Raw genomic sequence first — 19,078 nt, 5'->3', positions numbered from 1 at the left:
AAAAAAATAGATTTGAAGATGAATTTAAAAGTAAAGTTATTATTTATTATAAATTATTTATTAAACTTCGAATAAATTACTGATAGTGAAACTAAAAAAAATGTCTATTTGTTAAACACAACTCCAAGCCTAAGCAAAATAAAACTTAACTTTTCTTGTATTCAAAATATGATTCTTTGGTTGGACCCAAAATAAAGCTGGACTCTTTCTCTAACTTTATGTCATTACGCCTGTGAGCTAGGATCAAAGTTTGAGAATGTAATTGATGATTGTAGCCATTTAAGTGTTTCGTCATGACAGTATCTTTATTATTTAAATGACCATAACTTTTCTTCTATTCAAGATATAATTCTCTAGTTGGTCCCAAATTGAAGCTTGACTGTTTCTCTAACTTTTATCTCATTACGCTTGTAAGCTAGGATGAAAGTTTGAGAATGTTTTTCATGATTGTAACTATTTAAGTGTATCGTCATTACAGCTTGATCCTGATTAAAATGTCCATAACTTTTCTTGTATTCAAGATATGATTCTCCGGTTGGTCCCAAATTGAAGCTTGACTCTTTCTCCAACTTTTATCTCATTAGGCCTGTGAGCTAGGATCAAAGTTTGAGAATGTTTTTCATGATTGTAGCGATTTAAGTGTTTCGTCATTAAAACTTGTTTATCATTAAATTGGCCACAACTTTTCTTGTATTCAAGATATGATTTTGTGGTTGGTCCCAAATTGAAGCTTGACTCTTTCTCTAACTTTTATCTTATAACGCCTGTGAGCTAGGATCAAAGTTTGAGACTGTTTTTTATGGTTGTAGCTATTTAAGTGTTTCGTCATTACAGCTTGTTATTGATTAAAATGACCACAACTTTTTTTGTATTCAAGATATGATTCTCCGGTTGGTCCCAAATTGAAGCTTGACTCTTTCTCTAACTTTTATCTTATTACGCGTGTGATCTAGGATCAAAGTTTAAGGGCGTTACCGATGATTGCATACTTTAAAACTTTTTAACATGTAAACTTGTATATCATTCAAATTACCATAAGTTTTTATAAATGCAGGATATGTTATTCTTGTAAATTTCAAAGTAGAGCTTATTTCTTTCCCTAACTTTTAACAGCATTCATGTGTGAATTCGTTAATAATTGTCAAAGTTATTACACTTTAAAGGATACAAGGAAAAAAGTGAAATCTAATTATTAGAAGAATTAAAAGAAACATTTTTTTTAGAAAACTACTTTTTATTATCTGTATAAAAAAGTACAGTAAAGATTTTTTTAAAGTTTATAATAAAAAAATAACTGGGTAAAACTAAAACAATATTTCTCATTCTTCTTTTCTTTTTTTGAAATCATTTCTGACTTAAAAATGACCACCAATGACGGTTATTTGCTTTTCCTTCGCTCCCTCCAATTTAAAATTGAGATATTTAACAACCGATTTTTGTACTTCGAATCTTCTCTGCAATCGCCTTAACTTTTGTCTCAACATTTTTATCGTCTGCCTCTGATCGATTATTTTCTTTGATGCCGATTGAAGCTTTTTCACTGTTGTCTCGTGTAGTTTACGCTCCTCCTTTTTCTTCTTAAGAATTAACGCTCTTCTTTTTGCCTCCTCCTTACTTATAATCATTCGATTTTTTACATTCTTAAGAATCCTGTAAAAATCCCGCCGCCAAAAAAAGAAAAAAAGGAGAACAAATTATTACTTCAACAAAAAAAAAATATATAACTTGACAAATTTTTCAACCAAGAAAATTAATCAGTAATGATGAAAATATTTTTTTTTTAGTCAAAACTTACACTTTTTGTTTAACAGGCTGAATTTGGTTCGGTGGTGGATTTATTTTTAAAGCGTACATCATATTTCCACTAAAAAGAAGAAAAAATTAAAAAATTTTTTTGTATAGTAAAATTTGTTTTTAAAAATCAAATTTTTAAATAATAGAAAATTTTTTTTTTATTTTAAAAAACTTTACCTGAACGGTTGCGAGATATTTGTTACTATCGGTTGATAAGTTAAGGGAATGTTAACACTTAAGTCTTGCATTACATTTCTGTGCAGAAAAAACATTATTAATATTTTCATTTTAATAAATTTTCGTATTTTTCATAATATAAAAAAAAATTATTCAAAAAATAATTAAACATACGTGACGATATTATTTGGCTGCGTATTCAAGATATAGGGATATTGAATTAATAATTTTGCCGGCTCGACAGGTTTTGCAATTTCCTGTTTCTCCAATTTTGCCACATAGTTATGGTCCGTTAACACCGTTCTAAAAAAAAATACATATTTTTTACATGCAAATTACGTTAAATACTCGAGGTGAGGCAAAAATTCTTATACTTTTCATAATTTCACGTAAATTACAATATTTTACGTAATTTTACACTATTTTTATGTAAATTTACATAATTTACACTATTTCAACGTAATTTACACTATTTTATGTAAATTTACATAATTTACACTATTTCAACGTAATTTACATTATTTTACGTAAATTTGCGTAATGTACACTATTTTACGAAAATTTACATATTTTATACTATTTTTACATTATTTTACATTGCTTTACGTAAATTTACATAATTCACACTATTTTTACGTAACTTACATTATTTTACGTAAATTACATTCTTTTATGTAACTTTACACTATTTTAATGTAAATTTACATAATTTACACAATATTTACGTAGTCTATGCTTACTTTATTTATTTTACGCAATTTGCGTTTCTTTACAAAAATAAAAAAATTAAAATTATGTTAAATACTCAAGTAAACAACATTTCAATACTTTTAAGGATTTACTGTAATTTACGTTTTTGTCGTAATTTCCATTAATTTTACGTAATGTATGTTAATTTCCGTCATTTTAGGCTTTTTACATATTTTACGTTATTTACGCTGGTATTGCGTATTTTTTACGTAACTTACCGTTTTATAAGTTAGTGTTAAAAGCAAAGTTACGTCACAAACGGAAAATAATGTAATTTTACGTAAAGTTCGTTACTGAGCGTATAATATGTAATATAATGTTTTCTTACTCCCAGGAACAAGTGACTTTCAATGGCTCCTGTAGTTTTGTCATTGCAAGCGTTGGAGTTGAATATGGTTTTAATATTCTCTGTCCCAATTCTTTGTGAACTTGAAAACAATTGTCTGTAAAATGCCCTGAGCATACTCTGTCTGTGGGTGAAATTATGCTGTGATTTAATATTCTACACCATATTTTTCTTGTCGCCTGATCTGAGGGGAATCTGTTTTAAAAAAAAAATTATTTTCTATTTGTTTATTTTATTCAATATTCACTCTTTAATAAGTTGACAAATGCACCTTTTTGTTTTTTAACAATCCAACCCTGGTGAATGAAATTTTTTTATCAACTACCCAACCTTGCTGAATGAAATTCTCGGAAATTTCAATAAGCAAGGTTGGGCAGTTAACAAAAAAAGTTGCTCATTTATTACTTTGTGAACGACCCCTTTATTTTGTTTTATTTTATTAAAAAAAAATAGAAAATGTAATTTACAGTAGTAAATTATTAATTTTTAATACTAAATTAGAAAATACTAGCGTTATTTTTTTTTTTTTATAAAAATATATGATTCATGTGAACTTGAGTTAAATTTCAACTATACGTGTGGATCAGACTTTAAAGCGAAAACTGCGATTTAATTTTACGAAAAATGTTTATTTTGAAACACAATTTAATTTAACATTTAGAAAAAATAATGTCAATTTTACGATTTTCATGAATGAACATTAATATAAACATAATATTTAATATAATTAATATATAATATAAATAATACCGAAAAAGAAACATTATTTAAAAAATTTTTTTTTTATAGTTGAAAATATTTTTTTCTAAACAAATAAAAAAAGGATAATTTTAATGTAATAAAAAAAAGGATAAAATTATTTTAATTTTTTTAATAGAGAAATTATATACTTTTTTGACAAGAATTTAATAAAATTTTATTTTACCTGTGAAACGAAACATCAAATGCTTTATTATAGACTCGTCGGCAAATTAAACATTTCACCATATTTACATTAATATATCCTGCTTTTTGAACATATCAGACAATGTTTTTTTTTATAATAAAAAATAAATTTTGTACTTTTTTCTTTATTTTTCTTCCTGATTTACTCGAATATCAAAACATAACCTGAGTTACAATTTTGTTTTCTTTTTTCTCATATATAATTTAAAACTCTTCTCTGATTGGCTGAATGATTTCAACAGCATTTCCCTTGGAACTTTTCTGACATAGAAATGTTTTCGTTTCGTCGAAAAATGAAAAGAGCTTAAATAGACTATTAAGCTGTATCCACAATAGGCTCTTTTTCGTGTCTTTATTTTGAACATAAAACATAATAATTAAATAGATTTCTTTAATCTATTGAATTATTCTGTTATGTTCAACATAAGGGCATAAAAAGAGCCAATTTTGTCTATTCAGAATTAATCTCTTCTTATATTAAAAAAAACTTGTTTACTTTTGAAACCTTTGGACTGAATCGACTGAATCCTTAACCTTGGTGTTTGCGCATGCGTAAACTTGGTATTTGCGTGAAAAATCAGGAACGTGTGCGCACACCTGCAATTGAAAACCGGGAGATTTTTTTTCTCAAATTTAGATTTAATTATAAGTCAAATTTTATATAATAATAAATTGAAAAAATATTATTATTTATTGAAAATGGTCGAAAGGCAGCAGAAACGTGTTGAGGAGGAAATAACGAAACTCGTTGAGGATATTGACAAGAATTTTCTTCGAAAAATGCAGGTAAACCTAACCTTAAAAATTTAACGTGTATTATATTTTTATTTTACTTTTTGTTTATAACATATTATAAATATATATTTTAATTAATTGTTATAATTTATTTCTTAAAATACTTAATCAGATTTTTATGAAAATGACAAAAATATCTGCTTGTAATTTCTGAATTTGTCATTGTCATAAAAAAAAACTTTATTACATTTGAATGATTTCTCAATGTAAGAAATAAAGTTCAAATATTTCGTAATTCAAAATTTTTTCAAATAAAATTTCTAATGTAAAAATTTGTATTAATAAATAAAATTAAAAATTTATTTACTTATAAAATTATAAAAAAAACAAATAAAATAATTTTTTATTTATTTAATAGTGATGATAAGTTATTTATGTTTATTTTAAAAAATTAATTAATTATCAAATTTTTCAATTAATTATTTAAGAAATTAAATAAACTCTCAATTCATTATTTGATTGATAGAAAAATTAATTGTAAAGATCATCTATTTATATTTATTTTTAAAAATTAATTATTTACTAAATTTGTCAATTAATTATTTAAAAAACTAAATAAATCTTTAATTTATTATTTGATTGACAGAAAAATCAATTATTTGGATAATTAATTGTGACGGTTATCCATTTGTATTTATTTATAAAAATTAATTATTTACAAAATTTAATCAATTAATTATTTGAGAAATTAAATAAATTTCCAATTAATTAATTGATTGATTGATAGAAAAATTAATTAATAAATGAATTAATTTTTGTGAAAAATTGTCACATTTAATCAGAAAATTATAATTAATTAGTTGAATTATTAAAAAAAAGTATAAAGTTGATTAAAAAATTAATTCATTTAAAAATTTAATGGTTAAATTATTAAAAAAGTAATAAGTTGATTAAATAATTAATTCATATAAAAATTAAACGGTTAAACTATTTAATAAAGGTAATAAATTGATTTAAAAAATTAATTTATTTAAAAATTAAATTTTTATATAATGTATTAAAAAATTAATTAAATTAGTAAAATTTTCATCTATGAATGAAAACAAATAGAAAAATTTTAATTTTAAAATAAATTCTAGGCAGATATGCACAGATGTGCCGCAACTTGTTACGACAATGAAAGTTACAGTGTTCATAGAGCTGCAAATTGCGTGGAAAATTGCACTTCATCATTAAATAAAGCTCAACATTTCATTTCCAGCGAAATTGAAAGAGTTCAGGTAAATATATATGAACAATTAAAAATATTATTAAAAATAAATTAATACATTATAATAATAGTAAGTTTCCTTTCCGTTAGCCAATTATCTGCATTCATTTGATTGTTTTGAAAATTAAATTTTGTGGGTTAAGTATTGGCATTTTTTATATATTTTTTAATGTCAAACTTTTTAATGTGGAAAATACTTTTATTATTAAATTGTCTCAACTCTTTGGTAAAAAATCTAAAATTATCAAAAATTCGAAAAAATTCAAAAATCCGATTTTCTTAAAATTCAACATTTTTTCCTCTTTTTTATGGGATTTAGCTTCATTATTTTTGTGCTTTTGGAAAATACTTTACTTATTAAATTGTCTCGACTCTTTGGTAAAAAATCTATAATTATCAAAAATTCGAAAAAATTCAAAAATCCGATTTTCTTAAAATTCAACATTTTTTCCTCTCTTTTATGGGATTTAGCTTCATTATTTTTGTGCTTTTGGAAAATACATTACTTATTAAATAGTCTCGACTCTTTGGTAAAAAATCTAAAATTATCAAAAATTATTAAAAATTCAAAAAACCGAATTTCTTAAAATTCAACATTTTTTCCTCTCTTTTATGGGATTTAGCTTCATTATTTTTGTGCTTCTAGAAAATACATTACTTATTAAATAGTCTCGACTCTTTGGTAAAAAATCTAAAATTATCAAAAATTATTAAAAATTCAAAAAACCGAATTTCTTAAAATTCAACATTTTTTTCTCTTTTTTATGGGATTTAGCTTCATTATTTTTGTGCATTTGGAAAATACTTTACTTATTAAATTGTCTCGACTATTTGGAAAAAAATCTAAAATTATCAAAAATTTGAAAAAATTAAAAAATCCGATTTTCTTAAAATTCAACATTTTTTCCTCTCTTTTATGGGATTTAGCTTCATTATTTTTGTGCTTTTGGAAAATACATTACTTATTAAATAGTCTCGACTCTTTGGTAAAAAATCTAAAATTATCAAAAATTATTAAAAATTCAAAAAACCGAATTTCTTAAAATTCAACATTTTTTTCTCTTTTTTATGGGATTTAGCTTCATTATTTTTGTGCTTTTGGAAAATACATTACTTATTAAATAGTCTCGACTCTTTGGTAAAAAATTTAAAATTATCCAAAATTATCAAAAATTCAAAAATCCGAATTTCTTAAAATTCAACATTTTTTCCTCTTTTTTATGGGATTTAGCTTCATTATTTTTGTGCTTTTGGAAAATACTTTACTTATTAAATAGTCTCGACTCTTTGGTAAAAAATCTAAAATTATCAAAAATTATTAAAAATTCAAAAAACCGAATTTCTTAAAATTCAACATTTTTTTCTCTCTTTTATAGGATTTAGCTTAACTATTTTTGTGCTTTTGGAAAATACATTACTTATTAAATAGTCTCGACTCTTTGGTAAAAAATCTAAAAATATCAAAAATTCGAAAAAATTCAAAAATCCGATTTTCTTAAAATTCAACATTTTTTCCTCTCTTTTATGGAATTTAGCTTTATTATTTTTGTGCTTTTGGAAAATACTTTACTTATTAAATTGTCTCGACTCTTTGGTAAAAAATCTAAAATTATCAAAAATTCAAAAGATTTCAAAAATCCGATTTTCTTAAAATTCAACATTTTTTCCTCTTTTTTATGGGATTTAGCTTCATTATTTTTGTGATTTTGGAAAATACTTTACTTATTAAATTGTCTCGACTCTTTGGAAAAAATCTAAAATTATCAAAAATTCGAAAAAATTCAAAAATCCGAATTTCTTAAAATTCAACATTTTTTCCTCTCTTTTATAGAATTTAGCTTCATTATTTTTGTGCTTTTGGAAAATACTTTACTTATTAAATTGTCACGAATCTTTGGTAAAAAATCTAAAATTATCAAAAATTCAAAAGATTTCAAAAATCCGATATTCTTAAAATTCAACATTTTTTCATCTTTTTTATGGGATTTAGCTTCATTATTTTTGTGCTTTTGGATAATACTTTACTTATTAAATTGTCTCGACTCTTTGGTAAAAAATCTAAAATTATCAAAAATTTGAAAAAATTAAAAAATCCGATTTTCTTAAAATTCAACATTTTTTCCTCTTTTTTATGGGATTTAGCTTCATTATTTTTGTGCTTTTGGAAAATACTTTACTTATTTAATAGTCTCGACTCTTTGGTAAAAAATCTAAAATTATCAAAAATTCAAAAGATTTCAAAAATCCGATTTTCTTAAAATTCAACATTTTTTCCTCTTTTTTATGGGATTTAGCTTCATTATTTTTGTGATTTTGGAAAATACTTTACTTATTAAATTGTCTCGACTCTTTGGAAAAAATCTAAAATTATCCAAAATTATCAAAAATTCAAAAATCCGAATTTCTTAAAATTCAACATTTTTTCCTCTTTTTTATGGGATTTAGCTTCATTATTTTTGTGCTTTTGGAAAATACTTTACTTATTAAATAGTCTCGACTCTTTGGTAAAAAATCTAAAATTATCAAAAATTATTAAAAATTCAAAAAACCGAATTTCTTAAAATTCAACATTTTTTTCTCTCTTTTATAGGATTTAGCTTAACTATTTTTGTGCTTTTGGAAAATACATTACTTATTAAATAGTCTCGACTCTTTGGTAAAAAATCTAAAATTATCAAAAATTCAAAAGATTTCAAAAATCCGATTTTCTTAAAATTCAACATTTTTTCCTCTTTTTTATGGGATTTAGCTTCATTATTTTTGTGATTTTGGAAAATACTTTACTTATTAAATTGTCTCGACTCTTTGGAAAAAATCTAAAATTATCAAAAATTCGAAAAAATTCAAAAATCCGAATTTCTTAAAATTCAACATTTTTTCCTCTCTTTTATAGAATTTAGCTTCATTATTTTTGTGCTTTTGGAAAATACTTTACTTATTAAATTGTCTCGACTCTTTGGAAAAAATCTAAAATTATCAAAAATTCGAAAAAATTCAAAAATCCGAATTTCTTAAAATTCAACATTTTTTCCTCTTTTTTATGGGATTTAGCTTCATTATTTTTGTGATTTTGGAAAATACTTTACTTATTAAATTGTCTCGACTCTTTGGAAAAAATCTAAAATTATCAAAAATTCGAAAAAATTCAAAAATCCGAATTTCTTAAAATTCAACATTTTTTCCTCTCTTTTATAGAATTTAGCTTCATTATTTTTGTGCTTTTGGATAATACTTTACTTATTAAATTGTCTCGACTCTTTGGTAAAAAATCTAAAATTATCAAAAATTTGAAAAAATTAAAAAATCCGATTTTCTTAAAATTCAACATTTTTTCCTCTTTTTTATGGGATTTAGCTTCATTATTTTTGTGCTTTTGGAAAATACTTTACTTATTTAATAGTCTCGACTCTTTGGTAAAAAATCTAAAATTATCAAAAATTCAAAAGATTTCAAAAATCCGATTTTCTTAAAATTCAACATTTTTTCCTCTTTTTTATGGGATTTAGCTTCATTATTTTTGTGATTTTGGAAAATACTTTACTTATTAAATTGTCTCGACTCTTTGGAAAAAATCTAAAATTATCAAAAATTCGAAAAAATTCAAAAATCCGAATTTCTTAAAATTCAACATTTTTTCCTCTCTTTTATATAATTTAGCTTCATTATTTTTGTGCTTTTGGAAAATACTTTACTTATTAAATTGTCACGAATCTTTGGTAAAAAATCTAAAATTATCAAAAATTCAAAAGATTTCAAAAATCCGATATTCTTAAAATTCAACATTTTTTCATCTTTTTTATGGGATTTAGCTTCATTATTTTTGTGCTTTTGGAAAATACTTTACTTATTAAATTGTCTCGACTCTTTGGTAAAAAATCTAAAATTATCAAAAATTTGAAAAAATTAAAAAATCCGATTTTCTTAAAATTCAACATTTTTTCCTCTTTTTTATGGGATTTAGCTTCATTATTTTTGTGCTTTTGGAAAATACTTTACTTATTTAATAGTCTCGACTCTTTGGTAAAAAATCTAAAATTATCAAAAATTCAAAAGATTTCAAAAATCCGATTTTCTTAAAATTCAACATTTTTTCCTCTTTTTTATGGGATTTAGCTTCATAATTTTTGTGCTTTTGGAAAATACTTTACTTATTAAATTGTCTCGACTCTTTGGTAAAAAATCTAAAATTATCAAAAATTTGAAAAAATTAAAAAATCCGATTTTCTTAAAATTCAACATTTTTTCCTCTTTTTTATGGGATTTAGCTTCATTATTTTTGTGCTTTTGGAAAATACTTTACTTATTAAATTGTCTCGACTCTTTGGTAAAAAATCTAAAATTATCAAAAATTTGAAAAAATTAAAAAATCCGATTTTCTTAAAATTCAACATTTTTTCCTCTTTTTTATGGGATTTAGCTTCATTATTTTTGTGCTTTTGGAAAATACTTTACTTATTAAATTGTCTCGACTCTTTGGTAAAAAATCTAAAATTATCAAAAATTTGAAAAAATTAAAAAATCCGATTTTCTTAAAATTCAACATTTTTTCCTCTTTTTTATGGGATTTAGCTTCATTATTTTTGTGCTTTTGGAAAATACTTTACTTATTAAATTGTCTCGACTCTTTGGTAAAAAATCTATAATTATCAAAAATTCGAAAAAATTCAAAAATCTGATTTTCTTAAAATTCAACATTTTTTCATCTTTTTTATGGGATTTAGCTTCATTATTTTTGTGCTTTTGGAAAATACTTTACTTATTAAATTGTCTCGACTCTTTGGTAAAAAATCTAAAATTATCAAAAATTTGAAAAAATTAAAAAATCCGATTTTCTTAAAATTCAACATTTTTTCATCTTTTTTATGGGATTTAGCTTCATTATTTTTGTGCTTTTGGAAAATACTTTACTTATTAAATTGTCTCGACTCTTTGGTAAAAAATCTAAAATTATCAAAAATTCAAAAGATTTCAAAAATCCGATTTTCTTAAAATTCAACATTTTTTCCTCTCTTTTATGGGAATTAGCTTCATTATTTTTGTGCTTTTGGAAAATACTTTACTTATTAAATTGTCTCGACTCCTTAGTAAAAAATCTAAAATTATCAAAAATCCAAAAAATCGAATTTCTTAAAATTCAACATTTTTTCTTCTCTTTTATGCCATTTAGCTTTATTATTATTTGAATTTTTATTCAAGAGAAAAAATGGAAAACTGAAAAAATTTAGAAACTTTTAAAAATTCCATACCATTTCCATGATTTCCAGATTCTGTAGGAACCCTGCTTTTGTCTGACTTTCTTCTAAACTATCGAATTCAGTGATTTCTGGGGTGAATTTGGTTAAGTTTTAAAATGATTAATTTCTATTTGAATTCGTTTTTTTGAATGTAGAAAATCTGATGTTAATTTAATTCTTTTTTCGTTATTCACGGCAAAAAATATTTAGCTGGATGAACTACAGATTTCACTTTAGTAGCGAAATTTTTCAGTGCTTCAATTAATACTTTCGTTATTCTAGAGAAACTTATCGCTATTCAAAGTAAAACTTTTTTCAGTGTGTAATAATTATTGTTTCTTTAAAAAGTTTTTAATTTAAAATGGCTTTATAAAATAAGCAATGCAAAAGATGACCCAGATACTAATTGTAATTGTTCTAGCCATAGTTTAAGTCTAGTAATGTAAATTCTATTTAAATTGAGACCATTGAGTGAAATTATTTGAATTTTAGTTAGTTAAATCTCTTTGTTAGGTTGTTATAATTATTTCTTTAAAAATTTTTAAATTGTTTAAAATAAGCAGCCCCATATAACATTCCCGCGCGCTTGCGCGTGGATAGTTTTGCTAGTTTTAATTAATTACATAATTTATTAAATTAAAATGAAATTAATAAATTATTTAGATTTAATTAACAATTTTATTCTCTATTTTTTGTATTTTTAATATTAATTAACCACTAAATTAATTAATTCCTAATTTTTGATTTTCTATCTCAGTTTCTTTCTAGTTAATTATAATTAATTTTCTAATTTTGTCTATTCTTTTAATTATATTCCTTATAAGCAAAAAAAAAATGCATTAAATTAATTTTAATTATTTAAAAAGTTTGAAAATTTATAATAAAAAATAAATTAATTTTGTCTTAATTATTTAAAAAGTTTAAAAATTTGTAATAAAAAATTAATTAATTTTGTCTGAATATTTTCGTTTTGTCTTATTTTAAAAATATATTATTAACTTTTTTTATTCAACAAAAACAAAATTTTTTATTTATTAAAAATTATTGAAATTTAATTAATTAAAAAATTTTGTTATAAACGAAGTAAAGAAATATATTAAATTATTTTTTTAGTCATTAAAATTATTAAAATTTGGTTATTGAAATATTCTTTTTTAAAAAAAAAGAAATATTAATTTTTTTTAATAAAAAATGAATAAAAATTAAATTACAAATTAATGAACTTATTAAAAATTAATAAAATAGAGTTTTTATTTTTCTAAGTATAGAAAAGATTGTTATCTTTTTTTTGTTTACTTTTAAGAATAAATAATGAAAATTGAATAATTCGTTCTTCTTTTTTCTTCAAACAGAATCGTCTGCAAAGATGCGTAATGGATTGTAATGACAAAATTCGCGACAAAATGGGTCCATCGCCATCGCAAAGTGTCGCTGATCGATATACCAGTGAATTTGAAAATTGCGCAACTTCCTGTGTTGATTCATATTGCGAAATGTTGCCGTCCGTTGAGAAAACAATCAGAAATTCCCTCTCGAGAGGAGAATTTAATAATTTACCATCGTAAATAATTGTGTTTTTATTGTTTTTTTGTTTCCAATTTTTTTAGAGTTTTAGTTTGAAAAACAAAATATTGTTGACTATATAATAGACATTTTTTTTCTCTTCCAGCAAGAAAAAAAACAAGACATTTTTTTTCTTCTTTTCCTTTTGTAATCAACTTTGTAAATAGAATTGAAATTATGTTTTAAGTTCTTTTCTTTCTAAAACAAAAGGAGAAAGGAGGGGGAAAAAATGTTGACAACACTTGTAATGATTCTTATAAGAATAAATATGTTTTACCCGTTTAGAAAACAAAAGTTTCAGAAAGAAACAAAATTTCATTTGTTGAAGGATCAAGGAGTAAAGTCGCTATGAAAATTTAAGATTAATTTCTTAAAGAAAGAAAAAAGGAAATTGTGCTTACGCAGTTTCTGTGCATACTGATAAAGAAAGAATTAAAAAAAAACCAAGAGAAATTATTGGTGCGAATTTTCTCTGTGTCTGAAAAAAAAACAGTTGAAATCGTGCTTACGTAGTTTCTATGCATACTGATATTTGAAACGCATTTGAATTTAGAATTACAACATTTTTTATTTTCAATTATGGATTTTTGCAAAATTTCATATTCAAACTTTTAAAAAATTCAATTATTAATTAATTTACTAATTAATTATTCATGTTTGGTAATTTAAAAAATTTTCATAAAATTCTTCGCAAGAATTCAATTTTTTTTTCATAAATAATAACATTCTTCGTAAGAATTCAATTATTTTTATTTATTAATTTATTTATATATTTATATAGGTATTAATTTATTAATAAAATAGTAGGTAAAATTTTTTGCAAAAATTCAATTATTTTTAAACAAAATTTTAATAACATTTCACGAACGAATAAAATTAGTTTCTAAAATTTTAATAAGTCTTCCAAAACAATTCAATTATTTTTTTAAATATTAAAATATTTCTAAAGAATTCAATTATTTTCTAAAATTTTAATAAATTCTTCGAAAAAATTTAATTACATTTATAAATATAGAAAAAATCATTTCAAATATTAAATTATTTTCCAGAAAGAATTCAATTTATTTCTTAATTCGTTATAAAGTATTTCAGTAGAATCCAGTAATTCTCTAAAATTTTAATAAATTAATTTATTAAATTTATTTCTTTTTAATGTTTTTTTACAAGTTTTTAAAAATCCCATTCTTTATAATTTATTTTTTTTTCAATTTGTATTCCTTATTGATTTCTTCTTTACCTAAATATTAATTTTTTAAATTTATTTTATATTTTAATTAATAATTTTTACATTTATCTCTATTTAATTTATTTTCTTGAAACATTTGTCTCTAATTTATTTTACGAAATTTATTTATTTACTATTTCCGAAAATATAAAAAAAATTATTGTAATTTTTTACAATTCTTTTTAACATTTTGGACAGACCAATCGATCTTTATAATTTTTTTTTTGAATTTATATTATTTAAGTTTTTTACATTTTAAAAATCTTTTCTTAATCATTTTAATTAATTTTTCGATTATAAAAAAAAAATTTCGCATTTTCTTTTTAATTTTTTAAGGTTTTTTTTTAATTCAAAAAAAGAAAACAATTCTATACTTGGTCATGATATTTATTAACCGTTATACCGGATCTCGACATCGGTACAGTGTTCAGCTTAACAACGAATGCTTTTTTTTTATTGTAATTAATACAATTACTTTATTGTTACAATAGACATATTGTTTATTGCACACTTTTTTCTTGATATAAAACTCCCTCAATTTTCGTTCTCTCTCACTCTCACTCTCTCTCTCTTTCTCTCTCGCTCTCTCTCAATCCCATCCCGTACCCCTTTGTTTCTGGTCGCAGACAATTTTTTTTTTACTTTTTTCCTTACATTACGTTTATTTTTTATTTTTATTTATTTTTTTTTTGTTTTAGTTTGTCTTTTCTTTTTTTTAATTGAGAATAATGTTTCGAATTTTTGTCTTTTGGAAATGAAAAAAGAAAAACATTCTACAGCAAAGACAGTGAGTAAAATGTTTTGTTTTTTGTTTTTAAATATTTATATAGTTTTATCGAAAGAGGGGAAATAAATCAATTTGCATTCTTGTACCAAAAAAAAAAAAAAAAAAAAAAAAAAAAAATTAACTCGTAGCTGCCACATATAAAGACCCTTTTGCATTCTTTCTTTTTTTTGGTTTTTTCATTTTTTTAGTGTCTGAGGTGCAATGTCATTACCACATAACCAACAATCGTGAAAATTGTCATATTTTTTTTTTCTTAATACATCGTTACAAGAAATATCACTATCAAGTCAACAGAGTTTCGCTAAAGTTTATCAGCAGAATTGTTTTTCTTACTTTTGTTTAACAAAAAAAATTTCTTTTGTTTCTTTGTTTTCGTTTCGGTCAAAAATTTTTTCGTTCAGGTCTTTATTTTTAAAGTGCTTCCACAATTTTTTTTTCGATTCAATTTTTTTTTTTTTTTTTTTTGCAAAATTACATTATTTAATTTTTACTCTCAAAAACAATATAAATTTATTTCTATTTTCAAAAATTTTATTATAAATTTACTTATTTAGAATAGAATAGAAATTAATTACAAAAAAATTTTTTAAAAAAAATTAAAAAATTATTTTTTATTAATGAAAGAAAAAAATTCTGCTGAGAAACAATATCGATTTTTTTTCTTTTTAAATCAAAAATCAAATCGCACCGGGTTTTAGTAGTTCTTTCTGTCAATTCGTTGATTACAAATTCACCGAGAGTCTAGAGCGTTCGATGTGTAAATTTGTTTCTATCGATCGATATAAAAAATTTTACTAATTATTTTCTTTTTAAAACGGGAGGAAATGGGAGTCGAAACGCTAGACATTTTTTTAATTGTTTTTTTCTTTACATTATATTATTATTTATTTCTATGTATATGTGTGTGTGTGTGTGCTTGAAACAAATTTTGACAAAACAATGACTTTTCTCCTTATTTTCCTATTGTTTTTTCTCTTTCGAAATTAATTTTTAAGGTGCCTCCACAATTTTTCTTTCTTTCGATTCGATCAATTTTAAAGAAAGAAAAAAATGGCCTTAATTTTAGAAAATGGTAAAGATTTACAAAAAATGGCCTTAATTTTTAAGGTGCTTTCACAATTTTTCTTTCTTTCGATTCGATTCGATCAATTTCAAAATAAGAAAAAGAATTACCTTAATTTAAAAAAATGGCCTTAATTTTTAAGGTGCTTTCACAATTTTTCTTTTAATTCGATTCGATCAATTTCAAAAAAAGAAAAAATGGCCTTAATTTAAAAAAATGTAAAGATTAACAAAAAATGGCCATAATTCTTAAGGTGCTTTCACAACTTTTTTTCTTTCTTTCGATTCGATTTTTTAGAACAATTTCGAAAAAAGAAACAAAGCACCGTTAACAACGACCCCAATTTTTAAGGTGCTTCCACAATTTTTCTTTCCCTTCAATAAATCAAAGTTCCAAGTCCTTCCACAATTGTATTTTTCAATAAATCTAACTTTCGAGTTATAAATACAATAAAAAATGTTGTTTAACAAAGAAAAAATGGAAACAGCTTTTTAACAAAGAAATTATGGAAACAGCTTTGTAACAAAAAAAATGGAAACAGTTTTAAAAAAAAATTTCTACTCCTTTTTTTTAAATGTTTCAAATATTTAATAATAGTCAAATAACAAAAGTGTAAAAATTATCGAAACGTATTTTTTTTAAATATTTTAACAATTTCATACTTGTCATGATGTTTCGTGTCAGTTGACTCAAAAAAAAAAAAAATTGTTCTCTCGGCAGTGCGCATTTTTTTTTCTTTCCCTTCGTCTATAATAAGGAGCCGATTCCTTGAGAAGCAGAATTTCGAAAAAAAAATTTATTTTTCGAAACCTCTACAAAAAACGAAATAACAAACATATTTGCTCTCGAAGAATCGCTCAATTTTCGTTTTTTGACAATATTCGCTCTTTATTTTCATTCTTTTTTTTTCTTTTTCTCCATTTTGACATTTTTCCTTTTCTGTCCTTTTCTGTCCTTTTCTTTCCTTCCTTGCTTTCTTTTTATACTTTTTATTCCTTTTATTCTTTTTTTCCGTTTGTTAATCACTTTGTACTATTTTTTGTTCTTTCTTTCTTCAAATATTCCAAATCACGTATGACACACTTTTTTTCGCAATTTTCTTCCCCCTTTCACCCTTCCCCCTCTTTCCCCCGGCCTTGAGCGATCATTTTTTTCATCTCCGATTGATTGGAGATAAAAAAAGAAAAAAAAACTATCGTCAAATTTTTATTGTCGATTTTTTTGCATTTTTTTCTCCTTTTTCTTTTCTTTTTTCATCTTTTAACAAAAGTTTGCAAGTTTTTTTTTCTTTGACAAAAACGAACTCTCCAGGACGAGTTTTATTGATTCTCACACGTTCTTCAAATGACACACGCTAGTTACAAAAAATTGAACGGGATGAAAAATAAATCACTTCCTCCCATTAGACGAAAAAAAAAAATTTGTATTTTTAAAAACAAGAAACGTAGGAATATTGGAGAATTTTTTTTCTAGAGTTCTAAAGATATTAAAAAAAAAAAATTTCAGGAAAAATTAATATTATTCTATTTGTTGAGACAATTCATTTGGCACAAGATAATGAATTGCATCGATATTACGGATAGAATTAGATTCTATTTGGAGAGAAATGGAAATTTAATAGCTTTTTTTACGAAAGAATTGGATTTTTTTGGATTTTCGTTTTTTTTATTGAAAAAAAAATCTATTGTAGAGAAAAAAGATATTCTTCTTTAAAAAAAAATAGATTTCTTAAAAAAGAAAATATTTTTAAAATAAGCTTCTTTGTAACATCAAAAAAAATTCAAAGAGCTTTTTTTGAAATTTTTCAAAAAAGCATTTTTTGGAAAAAATTTTTTGGAAATATTTCTAAAAAAACGTTTATTATGTAGTATTTTACGAAAAAAACTTCTTTAAAAAACATTTTTTTAAAGTATTTTTTAAAAAAGCTCTTTTGATACATTTTCAAAAAAGCTCACTTCTGAACGATTTTTGGAAAAAACTTTCCAAAAAAACTCCTTTATAATATTTTTAAAAAGCTTTTTTTAAAACTATTTAAAAAGAAAACTTTTCAAAAAAGTTTTTTAAAAAAGAATTTTTTTAAACAAATTTTTGAAAATATTTCTTTAAAAAATCTCTTGATACAGTATTTTGAAAAAAATTTCAAAAAAGTATTTTTTAAAAATATTTCTAATAGAAGCTTTTTAGTAGTATTTATAAAAAATTTTAATAATGCTTTATTCAAACGTAAAAACATTTTTTCGGAACTTTTTAAAAAAGCTTCTTTTAGAAATATTTCAAAAAATTATTTAAATAAAAATATTTCAAAAATAAGCTTCTTGAAAATATTTTTCAAAAAATGTAACATTTATAAAATACTCCAAAAAAATCTTTTGGAACTTTTTTAAAAAGCTCTTTTTAGAAATATTCAAAAAATCATTCTTTTAAAAGTATTCCAAAAATAAGCTTGTCGAAAGTATTTTTCAAAAAAGATTTTCAAAAAAAGCTTTCCATAAAATCCTTTTTTTTAAAAATATTTTCCAATTTCCAAAAAAATACTGTTTTTTCAAAAAAAAAATCTTTTTGATTTTAAAGAAAAAAACCTTTTTTTTCTCGAGAAGAAAAAGTTAAATTAAATAATTTATCCACGAAAGAATTATGTTTTCTTATTTTTTTTTTGTATTCTTTTCATTTGTCAAAAGATATATTAAAGTGCTACATTTATGAAAAAAGTTCTTTTTTTTCACTCATTTTTCTAAAGTAGAGTATTCCTTTTTGTAAATTCTCAAAATTGAAAGCGTTTCTAGTATCTAAGGCTTATTTTTTTTTGTTCTTCTTCATTATTATTTTTTTTGTCGCATTGTCAAGAATTTCACACACACACTCGCTTGCTTTCTCAAAATGAATTAAATATATATAATTATAATTCTTTTTTTTATAATAATAATATATTGAAATATAATTATATATAAAAAAATCATTTTCAAAAAATAATTCCGGGCTTTGTTAGAATTCGATGAAAAGAGACTATAATAATAATTAATTAATTAATTAACCGCGGCGAGGGCGGGAAAAGAGAACAAAGGGAAAAAATTCCAAGATTAAAAAAAATTTAAAAAAAAAATTTTTTTTTAATTTTTTTAAATGAAAAAAATGAAAAAACAGAAAAAAAATTGGAAAAGAAAGAAAAGTATTGAAGAATAGTAAACAATT

At 22.7% G+C, this 19,078-nt stretch overlaps 2 protein-coding genes across 3 annotated transcripts; one reads left to right on the top strand and one right to left on the bottom strand.

Moving 5' to 3' along the window:
* Positions 1 to 1,215: 1,215 nt before the first annotated feature.
* On the bottom strand, positions 1,216 to 4,215 carry LOC122512713 (THAP domain-containing protein 1-like). Of its 2 annotated transcripts, none has more exons than XM_043628728.1 (6): positions 3,993 to 4,215; positions 3,050 to 3,262; positions 2,146 to 2,274; positions 1,972 to 2,049; positions 1,796 to 1,864; positions 1,216 to 1,650 (listed from the first exon to the last, which is right to left on the bottom strand). In XM_043628728.1, the coding sequence occupies exons 1-6, from the start codon at positions 4,052 to 4,054 to the stop codon at positions 1,356 to 1,358; spliced, it is 846 nt and encodes a 281-aa protein (XP_043484663.1). In that variant the 5' UTR covers positions 4,055 to 4,215; the 3' UTR covers positions 1,216 to 1,355. The 2 variants fall into 2 exon arrangements, with proteins under 2 accessions (XP_043484663.1, XP_043484664.1); XM_043628729.1 differs by having other exon boundaries at positions 3,050 to 3,191; positions 3,993 to 4,185.
* Positions 4,216 to 4,587: 372 nt separating this feature from the next.
* Positions 4,588 to 12,938, top strand: LOC122512712 (protein FAM136A). The gene is made up of 3 exons (XM_043628727.1): positions 4,588 to 4,798; positions 5,887 to 6,027; positions 12,604 to 12,938. Exons 1-3 carry the CDS (start codon positions 4,712 to 4,714, stop codon positions 12,814 to 12,816), a joined length of 441 nt encoding a protein of 146 aa, XP_043484662.1. The 5' UTR covers positions 4,588 to 4,711; the 3' UTR covers positions 12,817 to 12,938.
* Positions 12,939 to 19,078: the final 6,140 nt, after the last annotated feature.

The sequence above is a fragment of the Leptopilina heterotoma genome, unplaced genomic scaffold (assembly GCF_015476425.1).
Source record: "Leptopilina heterotoma isolate Lh14 unplaced genomic scaffold, ASM1547642v1 Lhet_123, whole genome shotgun sequence".
Classification (NCBI taxonomy): Eukaryota; Metazoa; Arthropoda; class Insecta; order Hymenoptera; family Figitidae; genus Leptopilina; species Leptopilina heterotoma.
The sequence above is the reverse complement of the archived record's forward strand: the minus strand, read 5'-3'. Positions and strand labels throughout refer to the sequence as shown.

Excerpts from the sequence above, each read along its gene's own strand:
- LOC122512713 (XM_043628728.1), bottom strand. The coding sequence starts at position 4,054 with ATGGTGAAATGTTTAATTTGCCGACGAGTCTATAATAAAGCATTTGAT. Across the intron at positions 2,275-3,049 it reads AAAGTCACTTGTTCCTGGGA|AACGGTGTTAACGGACCATA; the intron begins GTAAGAAAACAT and ends ATTTTTTTTTAG. Across the intron at positions 1,865-1,971 it reads AATATCTCGCAACCGTTCAG|TGGAAATATGATGTACGCTT; the intron begins GTAAAGTTTTTT and ends TCTTCTTTTTAG.
- LOC122512712 (XM_043628727.1), top strand. The coding sequence starts at position 4,712 with ATGGTCGAAAGGCAGCAGAAACGTGTTGAGGAGGAAATAACGAAACTC. Across the intron at positions 4,799-5,886 it reads ATTTTCTTCGAAAAATGCAG|GCAGATATGCACAGATGTGC; the intron begins GTAAACCTAACC and ends AATAAATTCTAG. Across the intron at positions 6,028-12,603 it reads GCGAAATTGAAAGAGTTCAG|AATCGTCTGCAAAGATGCGT; the intron begins GTAAATATATAT and ends TTCTTCAAACAG.